Below are 16,859 nucleotides of genomic sequence, written 5' to 3' on the forward strand. Positions count from 1 at the left end.
TCTTCAGGACATCCCCTTACTTAAGACAAAGTCTGGTATAGAAATTATCTCTATCTAAAAAAAGTCCCAAACAGATTTTGTAAGATATAGTATAAAAGAATGCAAAAGTGCTCTGTGTTCAGGATCAAAGAGAAGTGATGTTTAGAGATGTGTTATTCAGAGCCACAAACTAAGTTATAAATGGGGCTTCTTTCATCTGTCCTCTCTTCATAGAAAACAATAAATTGTTACTCACTTTCTCATACAATAATTTTTTTTTAAATTAATGGAGATATCCTATCTCCTAGAACTGGAAGGGACCTTGAAAGGTCATTTAGTCCAGCCCCCTGCCTTCACTAGCAGGATCAAGTACTGATTTTTGCCCCAGATTCCTAAGTGGCCCCCTCAAGGATTGAACTCACAACTGTAGGTTTAGCAGACCAATGCTCAAACTACTGAGCTATCCCTCCCACCCATGGTCACTCTTTGAGATGTGTTGCACATGTCCTTTGCATGTCTCATGCACCAGTGCCAGAGAGTTTTCCTTAGGTACCTGACGGGGTGGCTATGCATGCCCCCTTGCTACCCTCGTGGTCCAAGCCAAGGGTGTAAAGAGTGGAGCCATCCTGCCCATCCTTCAGTTCCTTTGCACCAGAGTTTGAATGATTGACTCTCGTGCTGGGGAAGGAATGTGGGTCATGTAAGGGACATATGCAACACATCTCAAAGAACAACTGTTATGAAAAGATGAGTAACCGTTTCTTCTTTGAGTGATTGCAAAGTGGTACTGGTGGGTACACATATAGCAGATCCTTGTCCCATGAATGCATCCAAGATGGACCTGGGGCTGTGACCCATTCTCAAACAGAATTAGGGACATTTTCTACTCTGGTGAGTTGCAAACAAGTCTACTGTAGGAACCCCACATATTGAAACACTGATCTTGGCACACCTGTGTTGAGAGATCACTCGTGATCCAGATTGAACGACCTGCTCAAGCAATCTCCTAGGCCATTCTAAACTCCCAGCAGGTGGTGAGAGGCTTTAAGAGTTAACAAATTCCATATGCAGAAATGGCACCGCCTGACTGTCTCCTGGCACATGCTGCCTGATCTGGCATTCCCTCCTTTTTCACATAAAATACTGTTGTGGTGCTGTTGGAGAGCACCTGGATGGTCCTGCCCTGTGCATGTGGCAGAAACTGCTGATGTTCTGAATAGAGTAGATTTGTGAGTAGATCACAATCCCCAAGCCTATAGATCACCCAAATGCACTCCCCACCCCATGGTGGAAGTGTCTGTCACCAAGGCCAAAATGGGGAGAGTAGATGAGAACAGGACTCCACTGCAATATTGTCTTGGTTGATCCACCAAACCAGAGATGACAAGTCTTTGTTTGGGATAAACACTAGCTTATCTACATGGTGTGCCTGAGGGCAGTACACTGACCTGAGCCATGCTTGCAAGCCTCCAAAATGCAAAATGGCAGAGGGGGGGTGTCACATAAGTGAATGGTGCCATATCTCCCAGGAGCCTGAGGCAGTTCCTTACTGTGGTCCAGGGTTGGCCCTTGAATGGCGCACAGAAATCTCATATAGCTAGAAACTGGATTGGGGCAGAAAAGCTGTGCCAAGGGTTGAGTCCAGGACCACCCCAATAAACTAGTCTCTGTAGATGTGGAGGTGTTCACTTCCAGGCCTAGGCATTGGAACAGAGCATCTGATGAATATGGCTCTCCACCTACTGACAGGAATGACCCCACACCAACTAATCACCTAAGTACAGAGACATTTGGATGTCCCAATGTGGGAGACAGGCTGCCATCACAGCCATGCATTTGGCAAAAGTGTGGACAATAGGCCAAAGCGCAGAACTGGAAGTGATCACCTACTACTATGAGTCTTAGGACTCTTGTGTGGCCAGGATGGATCGCCACACAGAAATATGCATCTCACAAGTTGAGGGCAGCATACCAATTACCAAGATCTAAGAAAGAAATAATAGTTGTAAGGGAAACCAAACAGGACCGTGCCATTTTGATGTATTTGTTCAAGTGCTGAAGATCTAGAATTAACCTGAAACTCCCTTTTCCTTTGGGTATTATGAAGTAGCAGGAATAGAACCTTCTTCCCCAGTACTGAGGAGCACTTCCTCTATAGAGTCCAAAGAAATTAGAGTCTGCAGTTCTTCTTGTCTTATAACAGACCCATGAGATGGGTCTCTGAAAAGGGCTGGGCTGGCAGGTAGGGAGGTGGGGTGGGACAGAAGGATAGAAAGAAACTGCATGGTATATTTCCATTCCACTGTGCTTAGAACCCACTTGTCTAAGGTGATGAACTGCCAGGCATTTCGGAAACAGGATAACCTTTTCCCAAAGAGGGGGGAAAACTCAGTGAGGTCCAATCTGGTAGGAATACCATCATCAACAAAAGAGTCAAACAGGTTGCTCTGAGGACTGCGGCTACCTGAAAACATGACCATGGAGGCAAATAGTGGAGGCTTCCTTCTCTGTTGTCTCTGTTTGCATCTGGACTGATCCAGCTGTCTAGGCAGGTAATACTGCTATCTCAGCTGAAATTGACACCAAAACCTTGTTCTTTTGGGGGCTGGTATATAAAGTCACTGAGACTTTAACACTGCCCTGAGTCTTTTAGTGTAGAGTGCCTTATCAGTCTAAGAGGAAAATAAAGCACTGTCCCCAAAGGAAAAGTCTTCAGTAGTCTGTACTTCTATAGGAATCCATGCCTGAAGCCACGATAAACTACACATGGCTACCATTGTGACAAAGACCCTGGAAGCTGATTCTGCAGCGTCCAGGGAAGCTGACCAGGATACTAAATGACCCTCCATCAGAAGGGACTGAAACTTGTCCCGAAGTCCTCGGGCTGCTTGTTGAAGTACTTAGTCATAGCATCCTAATTTGAATAGTTGTATTGGGCCAAGAGAGCCAGATGGTTGTCTATGGTGCTGTAATTCTGCAGCTGAATAAGCCTTATTACCAAGAAGGTCCAAATCTTTGCATCCTTTTCTTTTGGGGTAGCTTTCGCTCTACTGTGGCGATGTCTTTCATGTACCTTTGCCACTATCAGAGAGCTCAGCATGGGGTATTGATAGAAGTGTTTGAACCCCTAGGATGTCACCTGGTATTTACTTCCAGTGCACTTTGCAAAAGGTGTGATGGACAATAGGGACTTGATAGGAGGCATAATCACCTCATTTATATGAAGAGTAAGTTTCCCTGAAGTAGCTGGATGTAAAATGTCTATGAACTTGCAAGGGTTCTCCTCCACAAGCTCCATCTGGATACCAAGAAAAGTAGCCCTCCTTTTCAGGAGCTTTTGGTAGACCTTAAATTCATCCAGTACCATGGAAGATGCTGCTGCTACCAGCGTCTCATCTGGTGATGAGGATGAGGTATTCAGAGAAGGCAAGACAGAAACCTCCTAATGCTGATCTTGTACTGCTGATGAAGATGGTAGGTCTGAGGCAGGTTGTGAAAGGTTCCAGCAGCTGCTCAGTACCGACCATGAGCAACCTCTCTGTAGTGTGTGGGAAACTTTATCTTCTCAGCAATCTACTTCAGTAGGTTAGCAGCAAAGTGGATCTCGATGTTGGAGGCATACCCGAGGGATCGAGTGTGGCAAGTGGTGGGGCTGGTATGGTACTGAAGGCCAGTTATGCCTAGACCAGGCACTCCAGTCTGTAGATCTGCTCTTGTCAAAGTGTTGTGTGTGAGAGCAGGAATAAATCCTGGAGGACACCCTGGATATTCTGAAGTGGGTGACATAACAACCCACTTCACACTCTGATGAGGAATAGGAGTCCTTTGAAGGCCCAGGTGGTGTGGTACCGAGCCACATCATCAGAATCATAGAATCACAGAAGTTGGTACTGTAACAGACCCCACCATCGGTGCCAAAGTCTGCACTGCATAGGGTTGGAAGAGACCTCAGGAGGTCATCTAGCCCAACCCCAACTAAATCATCCCAGCCAGGGCTTTGTCAAGCCAGGCCTTAAAAACCTCTAAGGATGGAGATTCCACCACCTCCCTAGGTAACCCATTCCAGTGCTTCACCACCCTCCTAGTGAAATAGTTTCTCCTAATATCCAACCTAGACCTACCCCATTGCAACTTGAGACCACTGCTCCTTGTTCTGTCATGTGCCACCACTGAGAACAGTCTAGCTCCATCCTCTTTGGAACCCCCCTTCAGCAATCAGAGGCCAGGATTGTGGGCTGGTCTACACTACAGTAGGGACCGACGCTCTGAGATCAATCCACCAGTGGTCGATTTAGCGGGCCTAGTAAAGACCCGCCAAATCAACTGCAGATCACTCTCCAGTCAACCCCTGTATTCTACCCCCGAAGAGAAGAGTAAGATAAGTCAACGGGAGATTTTCTCCCGTCGACCCCCCGTGGTGTAGACACTGCGGTAACTCGACCTAAGGTACGTCAACTCCAGCTACTTTATTCACGTAGCTGGAGTTGCGTAGCATAGGTCGACTTACTGCAGTAGTGTAGACATAGCCTGTGTTCTACATCGAGACTGCAGTACTGGTGGTAGCAACAGGGGCTTTCTACCTATTTGTACTGTGAACTGCGGTGGAACAAGGATCTGGAAATCCAGGTGCCAGCATTGAGGAAGCTGAGGAAGATGCTACTAGATCTGAAGTCGTAGGTACTGTAACAGACCCCAATATCAGTGCCAAAGTCTGTACTGCATGTGATGGCCCCAGTAGGGCACTGTCAGCCTTAATGATTGGTGAAGGCAGTTCCAAGCGGCACAACAGATCCTTTGCGGCTGCGTAGGACTCTGGTGTTGTCTGCACCAATAAGATCCCTTGCCCTGCAGAAATCAGGGGTGATGGATCCTCTGTTGCCACTGATGAAATAGCCAGTCTCAGCAAACCTGGGATGGGTACCAGAGTCAATGGTTCTGTCCTAGGAAAGGCCCTATGTGGTGGTTCTGGGGAGCAGTGAGCCAAAAGGTGTGCTCTGCTTTTGGTACTGGAGTGACTAACGTCTGCGGCAGAGGTGTCCCACATCAAGGACTCTGAGAAAATCAAAACTGTCTTTGATCTCTGTCCTCAAGCAATGCCAGGGAACAACTTCTTCAAGGAATATTCAAGGAACTCCCGCTTTCTGACCAAGCAGGCTTCCATGCTAGGTGAAGAGTGGTTTCCCTGCGGATGTATATAAGTCACTCTTCTCTCTGCTGCTTTGTTCTAGTTTTGAAGCCTCAGAAAACTGGACACCTGTCTCTGACGTAAACCTCACTCAAACACTTCAAGAGCAAGAGTGATGATCATTTATGGGCATCAGCTTATGATATCTGGAGCTAGGAATGAAACCAGGTGTCCTTGGCATAGGCTCCCCCAGTACACAGCAAAGTTTAGAGAGCACAATTAGGTATGATCATAAAATACAATAAAATAAAGGAAAGAAGGGGTACCAAAGGACCAAAGCTGAGTATTACTAACTATAACTAGATAGCTACAGACACAAATAAGTTCACACAGCAACAAGGGCTGAAAAGCACAGTATGCTCTGACCACCCACAGACAATAAGAAGGAACTAAAGGGATGGACGGGGTGACTCCTCCCTTTATCCCCTCAGCTTGGAGGATGAGGGACACCAGTGTGCAGGTATGGCCGCCCCGACAGGTACTGCTAGGTAAAACACTCTGGCACCAGTGCAGAGACATGCACACATCAGCAGTGTAATGGACATATTCAATCTCTCAAAGAAGAACCTCAGTGTAAAACCACACAAAGGATTCTAGGAATAGTCTTATGGAAAATTATTTATGTCATTCGCACTCTAAAATAGTCATTCATTTAACTTTAAGGAGAATGCATATAGCTAGGAATTTTTTTGGTTACATCTAACCTTATGTTTCCACTTCAAGGTGAAAACCTTTGTTCACTACTTGAATGCTTGAGGTGGTATAAATTCCTTTTGTAATGTTCATTTGCAAACGTTTTGTGTTTAAAGGCAGTTATCTAAGGTAATAACTCTCTGATGTCATTGCTATTTGAATAGTGAGATATTTTATGAACCAACATGAAAAAATTTAGTGCTATAACTGGATTACTATTGTGAGAAGCCATTTGAGTATAAAGATATTGTTCTTAACAAGTTATATGGCAATGCTGAAGCAGCGCCTTACTGAATTCAGGCAAGAGTCCCTCTCCAAGGACGGGTAAGAAGAAAGGACAATAATTTACTTGATGACTATTCAAATGTAAAGACTTCATAATTTCTATTTAAAAAGATTATTTTAAGAGCTGAAACCCCTTTCTATCGGGAATAGTGGTGTTTAGACTAATTTGAAACAAAATTTTAAATCCTATTAATTCCTGAGCTGAAGACAATGACCAGAACAACTCCAGGAGGGTGTTGAGCCAATGAGAGGGTGAAAGTGGCTGATATTTGAATCTAGTCACACTTCTAAAAGAGGTGTGTTTTCCTCCTTCAATGAGATTATAAATAGAATATTATAAATCTCTCTGAATTGAGCAAGAAAGCAGCAACACTTGATCCCATCTCTCAATTTCAACAGCAACACACTTTACAGCACCCTTATCTAAACTCAGCAGCTCATCTTAGCTCTCTAAGAAAACTGCAGTAGTAACCAGATAGCTAAGAAGAACAGAGAACTAAATAAACAAAATGCAGCATAAAAAAGAGGCAACTTTCCAGTCCAGCATTGATTTTGCAACATATACTGATGAGACAGAGTTTGCAAAAGCACTGCCAAGGGATTAGATTAAATTTTCCTTGTAATTATTTTAATGGGATATTGAAATGCTATTGCAATGTAAGGTATTAACTTCTTGTCCTGGTATACCAGGTCATTTGGACTATGTATTCCTAGAGAAGACACATCAGCTAACCTTGATAAAGTGAGAAAAATAATGGGATTTTATTCAAGTTTAAGATTCTTAATATTTATTAATTTTCTTTTCTCAAGACAGCTCTTTGAATAGCTTCTTTTAAGTAACTGACTTTAAATATTGGTTTCATGAGACATAGGGCTTGTCTACACTTGAAATGCTACAGAGGCACAGCTGCACTATCTCCCCAAAAGGCGGTAACTAGGTCCACGGAAGAATTCTTTCATCAACCTAGGGCTGTCCACACCAGTTGACAGCACTTAGACTTAGGTTGACTTAACTACAGTACTTAGGGGTGTACCGTAGACCAGCCTTAGTTAAGAGTACTCAACTTTATAAACTATGTTATCTGTGATAAACTAAACAAGATTCACCTACCCTTAATCGAAATTCTTTTGCGCCTCTGTAAACTGTGTTAGTTACCTATGCTACATTGAGTCAACACTTGATTGGGGAAGAGGGCTAGCTCAGTGGTTTGAGCATTAGCATGCTAAACCTAGGGTTATAAATTCAATCCTTGAGGGGGCCACTTAAGGATCTGGGGCAAAATCAGTACTTGGTCCTGCTGGTGAAGGCAGGGGGCTGGACTCATATGACTTTTCAAGGTCCCTTCCAGTTCTAGGAGATAGGATATCTCCATTAATTTATTATAATACTGATATTGGGAACCACATACTTTGGTTTATGTTTACCTAAAGAAGAGCATCCCCACTCGGGGAAGCTCAACTCTCAAAGGTGTAATCTCTGTTGTAAATTCTCCCCAGAGAGGCATTAAGAAGAGATTGTAACTGAAGTAACCATTATCTGTGGCTTGTTTATGATTTGTTTTTCTTTCTTTAATAATCGTAGTTAATAATTATGATTACTTTACTTGTCTTTAATTGTGATGTACTCTCAGGCATGGAAAGAACCCTGTGTAACTGAAATACTGGGAGTCGTGTCCCTGAATTGACAGTGAGAGAGACAATTATCAAGATTTGGCGTACCATTTCTTGTGTCTCTGTTTAGACTACAACATTTTAATAATTTTGGAGATAAAATTAATTGGCGCTCAACCACTTAAAACACCCACTTTCTGCCCCACAGGACTCCTGTGCAGGAAGTCTGGCCATATGGCTTGCACCTCACTTTCAATATTTTATCTGAAAATGTGGCCCATGACTCCTTCGCCACGCCCACCTAGATGCTAACTGAGGGACATCCATTAATTTCTGGTATAGCTGGTAATTCCTGGTGGAATTAGCAAGCAGTAAAAATAAAAATAAAAAAAGAGCAGCAGATTAACCCTTTCATTGCTAATCCCCCACCATAAATGATTATGCTTCTATCACTCACTGAATTTAAAATGAAATTAATGGCATATTAGGATTTAGAGTAACTGGTACGTTCAGCAACTCAGCAGGGGTATAAATGCCAGATGTCATGTAGCTACCCATCAAAGAACTAGACATTTTTCTGAGGTTTGTGGAATAGCTTAGTGTGCTATGCAGAAACAAGGGAGGAAGTTGAGAGCAAGTTTTTTGTCTGTCAGTTCTGGTGAATGCTCTATTATACAATCTGTGACTGGGCAGAAAGCATACACAAACCAGAGGATTGGTGAGGAAACCAGAGACAGGGAGGAAGTGGAAGCAACACAGATAAAAGCAGAAAGGATAGGCCCAGCAGAAGGGGAAGATTGTAGTACTTCACAAGAAGTTGTGGGAGATTTAAAAAGGTGGGTGGTTCACTGTTGTGGAAAGAGAAAGGGATGGTTTAAGCAACTAGAAACATGGTGGGAATTCTCTTTAGACGGGACAGACAAGGAAGAACTGAAAATAAGTATATCCACCTTCAGTTCTCTAACAGTAATTATCTACTTTCACCTAGTAATACTATATTTTACTGTCACCCAGTTTTATTTGAAAAGACCAGGTACAATTATATTCTCAACATTCACAAATAACGGGCCAAATCCAGAGAGCTGCTGAGCAACTCTAACTCTTGTGAACTTCATGGTTCAGTACCTCTCAGGGTGTAGCTTGATTTTTAAAAAAAAAAAATTCAATAAATATCTGAATTTTCTTATAAAATTCACACAGTGGCCATCATTAATATCTTTACATATGTATCTTTTTGCCTAACTGGTATTACTGTGATATTTCTTATACTTCGTACTGGGAAAAATGCAGTACAATTAATTATTTGCTAGCTGAGAAAGTAAAGATTTTTAAGGGCAGCCTCTGTTTTACTATATTATTTACTCAATAAAAACCAAACTTGTTCTTTTCCCAAAAAGCATTTATGGGTAGATTGAAAACTATGCCCGTCAGTATATCTCTGCTCTTTTCCAAGGACACTAGTGAAAGCAATGTGGTTTTTTGTTTTTTTTTGTTTTTTTTGGGGGGGGGGGGGGGGGGAAAGAATTATCCGCTTTTTTGTTTGCTTGCTTTGTTCATTTGGAATGAATTGCCTACACCTGGGATAGAACAACTCCAATGGAACCAGAATTTCTCTATGTGATTTACATGAACATTTACTACTGGTCAAACAAATCTCCATTTTAACCTTTTGATTGCTTGGGGCTGGCAAAACAAAATTCTTGGCCTCACAGCAAATTTTACTTACTAACTAATGAAAGGATCACAACAAGTAAATCAAATATATTCCAGCCATTGGTGAAGAAGTAGTATCTTAGAGCCAGTATTTTCATGATGCACTCTCCAGTAAATATGGCAACAAAGACCTTGTTGATGATCTCAAGAATATTCTTGCTTTTTTCATCTTGGTCTTCACTGACCCACATCATAATGATCATGTTAAGGCAGATGAGAGTCACAATGGTAATCTCAAAAGCTTTGCTTGATACAATGTCAAAAAAAAATCCTTGGTATTTGTTCTGAGAACAAGAAAATGGTCATTAGTGCTAGTTATAAGAATCAAGCAACACAAAAATGGTAATATAATTAAATCTCTACCTCCAGGAAAGTAACTCAAAGGAAAATAAATATCACAATAATGGTCCTGAAACATTTTTTTAGGTGACAGCATAGACATCCAAGATTGAAAGCTGCACCTAATATTTCCACATATCACACAATCACGGTTCTTTAGTGGAAATTACACAGCAGAGAATTTCCAGAGTATATTATAACTTATATTTATAAACACTGTTTTAACAAACATGTTTAGTGTAAACGGTTCTTATTAGAGCTAGTAAAACAGCAAAAACCTGATTCACTAATTAATTTATGAAACCAAGCTCCAAGGTCAATTTGCTACTACTTGTGGGTATTATTTGTTATGTACAAGTATTCAGACAACCATTCATTCATGAAAATGTTAATGAATCCTGAAATTTTCAAAAATTTGAACATAGAAGAATTATTTGCCTGTATGATAACTGGAATTCTTTAAGATGTGCTGTCCATATACAAATACCACTCTTGGTAGTGCGCATGTACTTTGTGACCTTGAGATTAGTGTCTTTTGTTCAGCAGTGCCTGTTGGTCCACATATGCACCCTGAATGCTCTTGTACTCATGTTCTGAGGACCTAAAGGGCAGTGTGGGATCAACCACCACTCAGTTCCTGCTCCACAACAAAAATCCAATTTACTATAGGATTCTGTAATAGTGGGGAAGGACTGTGGAATGTGTGTGTATACACACACACACACACACCCCTCAAAAAATCCCAGCTATTGCACAGGTAAGTAACTTTTATTTCTTCTTTGAGTGCTTGTCCCTATATGTGACTCCCAAACAGTGGCCTGAAGTAAGGTGGTGGTGGCTCAGAGTCTCATCTGAAGATAGATTGTAAAACAGCTCTGCCAAAAGAAGTGTCCACTCTAGAAGCTTCCACTAATGCACAGTGCTTAGTAAACATCTGTATGGAGGCCTATGTGGTTACTTTGCAGATGTCAATAATGTGGATGTTTCCCAAACAAGCAGCAGAGGCTGCTTGTTCCCTAGTGGCATGGGCTCTAATGCTATCTGGGGATCTAATCTATATAGTCCATAACAAAGTCTGATGCACCCTGAAACCCATTTAAATAACCTTTGGATGGAAATAGGACGGCCGTTCATCCTCTTGGCAAAGGACAAGAAAAGTCTTTAGGAAGCTCTGAAGGGTTTTATTTGCTGCAGGTAAAGGGCTGGGGCCCTATGAATATTGAGGATATGTAGATTAGAGGCTCCATGACTAGAATGAAGCTTAGGAAAAAATGTAGATAGCTGGATTGTCTGATTTAAATGGAAGTCTGATATTACTTTTGGCAAGAACTTAGAGGGTGGTCTAAAAGACATCTTATCAGAGTAGAAAGTAGGTGCTCTCATGGCAGATTCCTCTTACACTATCTCCTCTATCTTTCTAGCTAATGTGATTGCTATTAGGAAATAAATTTTCATGAATAAGTATAGTTGAGAACGTGATGCCATGGGCTCAAATGGGGGACCCAGGAAGCCTGCCAGCATAACATTAAGGTCCCATGGGGAATGGCTCCAATATTGGTGGAAAACCCCTTATAAGGAATCTGGACATCCAGATGGGGTGGGAACAGGGGGGTGGGAACAGACTGTACATCCCATGAGAGGTGGACAGTAAATGTTAGTAGCTGCTAGGTGCACCTTCACAGAACTAATTAAAAGTCGAGAGATCTCTAGAGAGAGTAGATAGCTAAAATAGTATGTGACATTTGTGTCTCAAGAGGCTGTAAGACATACCATTTCAAAAATCTTCTCCACTTAGCCACATAAGTGTGTCTGGTAGAGTCTTTCCTATTATTTGCTAAAATATTCTGCACGTCTGATGAACAAGGCCTCTTTACTTCTGACATACATCCAGAAATCATATTGTCAGATGCAGGGTGGATGAGTTTGGATGGAGGATGGTTCCTTCATTTTGGGCCTCAGACCTGGCTTGGCCAGGTGGGAGCTATCAGGATAACCCTGGATGCATCTTGTCTGATCTTCCTGAGTTCCTTTGGGAACAATGGCATTGGTGGATAAGCATATATCAGTGCATGGGACCGTGAAATGAGGAACCCACCTGAAAACTCTGGAAAACAAAATTGACACTTCTTGTTCCTGTCTATCACAAATTGGCCTATTGGCAGACTACCCCATTCCTTGGAAACTGCCTGAACTACCGAATCATGGATTATCCCACTTGTGATCTGATGAAAATTATCAGCTCAGTGTGTCCATCAGAGTGTTGTGCAGACCCAGAAGGTAAGTAGATCTGAGAGATATATGATTCTGAATGCAACAATTCCATAGCTGAACTGCCTTCTGGAACAGTTGAGATGAGCATGCCCCTCCCTGCCTGTTTATATAATACATAGTGGTCATGTGTTTTGTCCTGATGTGAATGGACAGTCCTTGAATCAGAGCTAAGAACTCCATAGATGCTGTGGGTGGGAGTTTTGTGTAGAGAAGAACTATGTTACAGGGATTCCCACTTCAGAATGGAATTGTGTTGAAGGGATTATGGCCTCATCCAGAGACAAAGATGAGGCAGTCATTGATCCGTATCATGCCCTCTTGAAGTGCCTATGGTACCTGAATCAGGCTGTGGAGTGTCTTTAGATGAGGAATGAAGAGAAGAGGCAATTGTGACCTATATTTTGCAGAAGCTGTATGAGGAGGTCTGCTTCTGATTTTAGAGGAATACAAAACATAAGAATGGCTATACTGGGTCACACCAATGTTCCATCTAGCCCAGTATCCTGTGTTCTGACAGTGGCCAATGCAAGACGCTTCAGAGGGAGTGAACAGAACAGGAAAATTATTGAATGATCCATGCCGTCATCTAGTCCCAGCTTCCTGCAGTCAGATGTTTAAGAACACCTGGAACATGAGGTTCCATCCCTAACCATCCTAACTAGTAGCCACTTATGGACATTTCCTCCATGAACGTATCTAATTCTTTCTTTGAACCCAGTTATAGATATAGTTATACTTCACTACATGATCTGGCAATGAGTTCCACAGGTTGGCTGTGCATTGTGTGAAGAAATACTTCCTTATGGTAGTTTTAAACCTGCTGCCTATTAATTTCATTGAGTGACTCCTGGTTCTTGTGTTATGTAAAGAGATAAATATCTAGGGCTGTCAAGCGATTAAAAAAATTAATCGTGATTAATCACACTGTTAAACAATAATAAAATACCATTTATTTAAATATTTTTGGATGTTTTCTACATTTTCAAATATATTGATTTCAATTACAACACAGAATACAAAGTGTACAGTGCTCACTTTATATTTATTTTTCATTACAAGTATTTGAACTGTAAAAAAACAACAAAAATAGTATTTTTCAATTCACCTAATACAAGTACTGTAGTGCAATCTCTTTATCATGAAAGTTGAACTTACAAATGTAGAATTACGTACAAAAAACCTGCATTCAAAAAAAATTGCAACATTTTAGAGCCTGCAAGTTCACTCAGTCCTACTTCTTGTTAAGCCAATCGCTCAAACAAGTTTGTTTACATTTGCAGGAGATAATACTGCCCAGTTCTTGTTTACAATGTCACCTGAAAGTGAGAACAGGAATTCTCATGGCACTGGTGTAACCAGTATTAGAAGATATTTATGTGCCAGATGCACTAAAGATTCATATATCCCTTCATGCTTCAACCACCATTTCAGGAGATATGCGTCCATGCTGATGACGGGTTCTGCTCGATAACAATCCAAAGCAATGTGGACCAACGCATGTTCATTTTCATTATCTGAGTCAGATGCCATCAGCACAAGGTTGATTTTCTTTTTTGGGAGTTCGGGCTCTGTATTTTCCACATTGGAGTGTTGCTCTTTTAAGACTTCTGAAAGCATGCTCTACACCTCATCCGTCCCAGATTTTGGAAGGCACTTCAGATTCTTAAACCTTGGATCGAGTGCTGTAACTATCTTTAGAAATCTCACACTGAAATCTGCAGTGAAAGTGTTCTTAAAATGAACATCATGTGCTGGGTCATCATCTGAGACTGATATAACATGAAATATATGGCAGAATGCAAGTAAAACAGAACAGGGGACATACAATTCTCCCCCAAAGAGTTCAGTCACAAATTTAATTAACGCATTTTTTTTTAACGAGCATCATCAGCATGGAAGCATGTCCTCTGGAATGATGACTGAAGCATGAAGGGGCATATCTGGCATGTAAATACCTTGCAATGCTGGCTACAAAAGTGCCATGCAAATGCCTGTTGTCACTTTCTGGTTACATTGTAAATAAGAAGAGTACATTATTATCTCCTATAAATGTAAACAAACTTGTTTGTCTTAGTGATTGGCTGAACAAGAAGTAGGAATGTGTTTACTCGTAGGCTCTGAAGTTTTACATTGTTTTGTTTTTGAGTGCAGTTATGTAACAAAAAAAATCTACATTTGTAAGTTGCACTTTCATGACAAAGGGATTGCACGACAGTACTTGTATGAGGTGAATTGAAAAATACTATTTCTTTTGTTTATCATTTTAACAATGCAAATATTTGTAATAAAAAATTATATACACTTTGATTTCAATTACAACACAGAATACAATATATATGAAAATGTAGAAAAACATCTAAAATATTTAATAAATTTCAATTGGTATTAACAGTGCAATTAAAACTGAGATTAATCACGATTAATTTTTTAATTGTGATTATTTTTTTTGAGTTAATCACGAGTTAACTGCAATTAATCGACAGCCCTATAAATAATGCTTCCTTATTCACTTTCTCCACACCATTCATGATTTTATAGACCTCTATCATATCCCCTCTTAGTTGTCTCTTTTGCAAGCTGAACATGCCCAGTCTTTTTAATTTCTCCCCATATGGAAGTTGTTCCATATCCATATTCATTTTTGTTGCTCTTCTCTGTATTTTTTCAAATTCTAATATATCTTTTTGAGATGGGGTGACCAGAGCTGCATGCAGTATTCAAGGTGTTGGCATACCATGAGTTTATATAGTGACATTATGATATTTTCTGTCTTATCAGCTATCCCTTTCCAAATAATTCCTAATGGTCTGTTGGCTTTTTTGACTGCTGCTGCACACTGAGCTGGTGTTTTCAGAGAACTCCTTCCCTTCAAAATCTTTTTAGCCGATGTGATGAACAAAGGCCTATCTTGACAGGTTTCAGAGTAGCAGCCGTGTTAGTCTGTATCCGCAAAAAAAACCAGGAGTACTTGTGGCACCTTAGAGACTAACAAATTTATTTGAGCATAAGCTTTCATGGGTTACATCCCACTTCTTCGGATGCATAGAATGGAACATAAATTGAGGAGATATGTATACACACATACAGAGAGCATGAACAGGTGGGAGTTGTCTTACCAACTCTGAGAGGCCAATTAAGTAAGAGGAAAAAAACCTTTTGAAGTGATAATCAAGATAGCCCTGTATAGACAGGTTGATTAGAAGTGTGAGAGTACTTACATGGGGAGATAGATTCATTGTTTGTAATGGCTTATCCATTCCCAGTCTTTATTCAAACCTAAATTGATTGTGTCTAATTTGCATATCAATTCGAGTTCTGCAGTTTCTCGCTGGAGTCTGTTTTTGAAACTTTTCTGTTGTAAAATAGCCACCCGCAGGTCTGTCATTGAATGACCAGACAGGTTAAAGTGTTCTCCCACTGGTTTTTGAGTATTATGATTCCTGATGTCAGATTTGTGTCCATTAATTCTTTTGCGTAGAGACTGTCCGGTTTGGCCAATGTACATGGCAGAGGGGCATGGCTGGCACATGATGGCATATATCACATTGGTAGACGTGCATGGACTACAAGCTATCAGGAACAGTATCTCTGATAACGTCACAGCTAACCTGGTGGCTGAACTTTGTCCTCACCCACAACTATTTCACATTTGGGGACAATATATACCTTCAAGTCAGCGGCACTGCTATGGGTACCCACATGGCCCCAAAGTATGCCAACATTTTTATGGCTGACTTAGAACAACACTTCCTTAGCTCTCGTCCCCTAACGCCTCTACTTATGCTCAAATAAATTTGTTAGTCTCCAAGATACCACAAGTACTCCTGTTCTTTTAACGTTATGAATGTTAACTGAATGTTTGAGTCAGCCTTGAAAGCATGAAAACCTCAAAGACCATTATATTGAGGTGGGCCAGATGATATAAGACCACAGAATATTCATAGCCCTTTGTATCAATATATGTTATATGTATGTGTGTGTTATTGGTTTACTAGCAGGTGATTAATGCCAAATCCCAACGCTGGTTATGTAGATATGACTGTGCATTGTGTGAAGAATTAAATTTAAATTAAATTAAATTAATGGAGATATCCTGTCTCCTAGAACTGGAAGGGACCTTGAAAGGTCATTAAGTCCAGCCCCCTGCCTTCGCTAGCAGGACCAAGTACTGATTTTGCCCCAGAAGAAGTACTTCCTTATGTTAGTCTTAAACCTGCTGCCTATTAATTTTAAGGCTTGACCTCCTGGGGAGAAGGGAAGAGATTGGTGGTACCTGTTTTCAGTAGGCTAGGAGACAAAGCAAGAGTTTTGGTATAAAAGGCTGAGTTTATCCAGAAAGAGAAGCTTTCTTTTTAATTCAACAAATGGATGTGATCCGTTGCTTAAAGAGGGGATAGGTTAGAAGGACCTGAACCTGTGATCAGACTGATGAGTGACTTCTGGAAAATTTAGTGTGTGTTTAGACCTTTTTATTATTTTATATGTTTTCTCCGTATGCTTTTGTCTTTAAATAAATGTACTATGCTTTGGAAGAGCTGTTCGGTTCCTGATAAATTACTGTCATTGTCCTTCAGAGAGAAAGCAAAGAGGAGGGGCCGGGTGTTAGTCAGACCTTATTGGGATAATCACAGTGGATTGCAGGTGATCTGCAGCTCTCTGGTTAAGAGGAAGTGGAACGCGGGTCCCTGCCTAGAGAGAGGTGATGGCTAGAGGCCTGAGATGACATTCCTTAAGCAAACCACAGAAGGCGGATTAAAGGAGCAGTTACCCAGAATTTACCCAG

General features: G+C 41.1%; 1 protein-coding gene across 1 annotated transcript in view; it reads right to left on the reverse strand.

Annotated features, from left to right (window-relative positions):
• The window catches only part of LOC128831342 (sodium channel protein type 5 subunit alpha-like), a 120,814-nt gene that overhangs the window by 6,331 nt on the left and 97,624 nt on the right, over window positions 1-16,859 (reverse strand). The window contains 2 exon segments of the mRNA XM_054017655.1: window positions 5,494-5,525; window positions 9,484-9,750. Coding sequence (XP_053873630.1) covers window positions 5,494-5,525; window positions 9,484-9,750 — 299 coding nt within the window.

The sequence above is a fragment of the Malaclemys terrapin genome, chromosome 2 (genome assembly GCF_027887155.1).
Source record: "Malaclemys terrapin pileata isolate rMalTer1 chromosome 2, rMalTer1.hap1, whole genome shotgun sequence".
NCBI lineage: Eukaryota > Metazoa > Chordata > Testudines > Emydidae > Malaclemys > Malaclemys terrapin.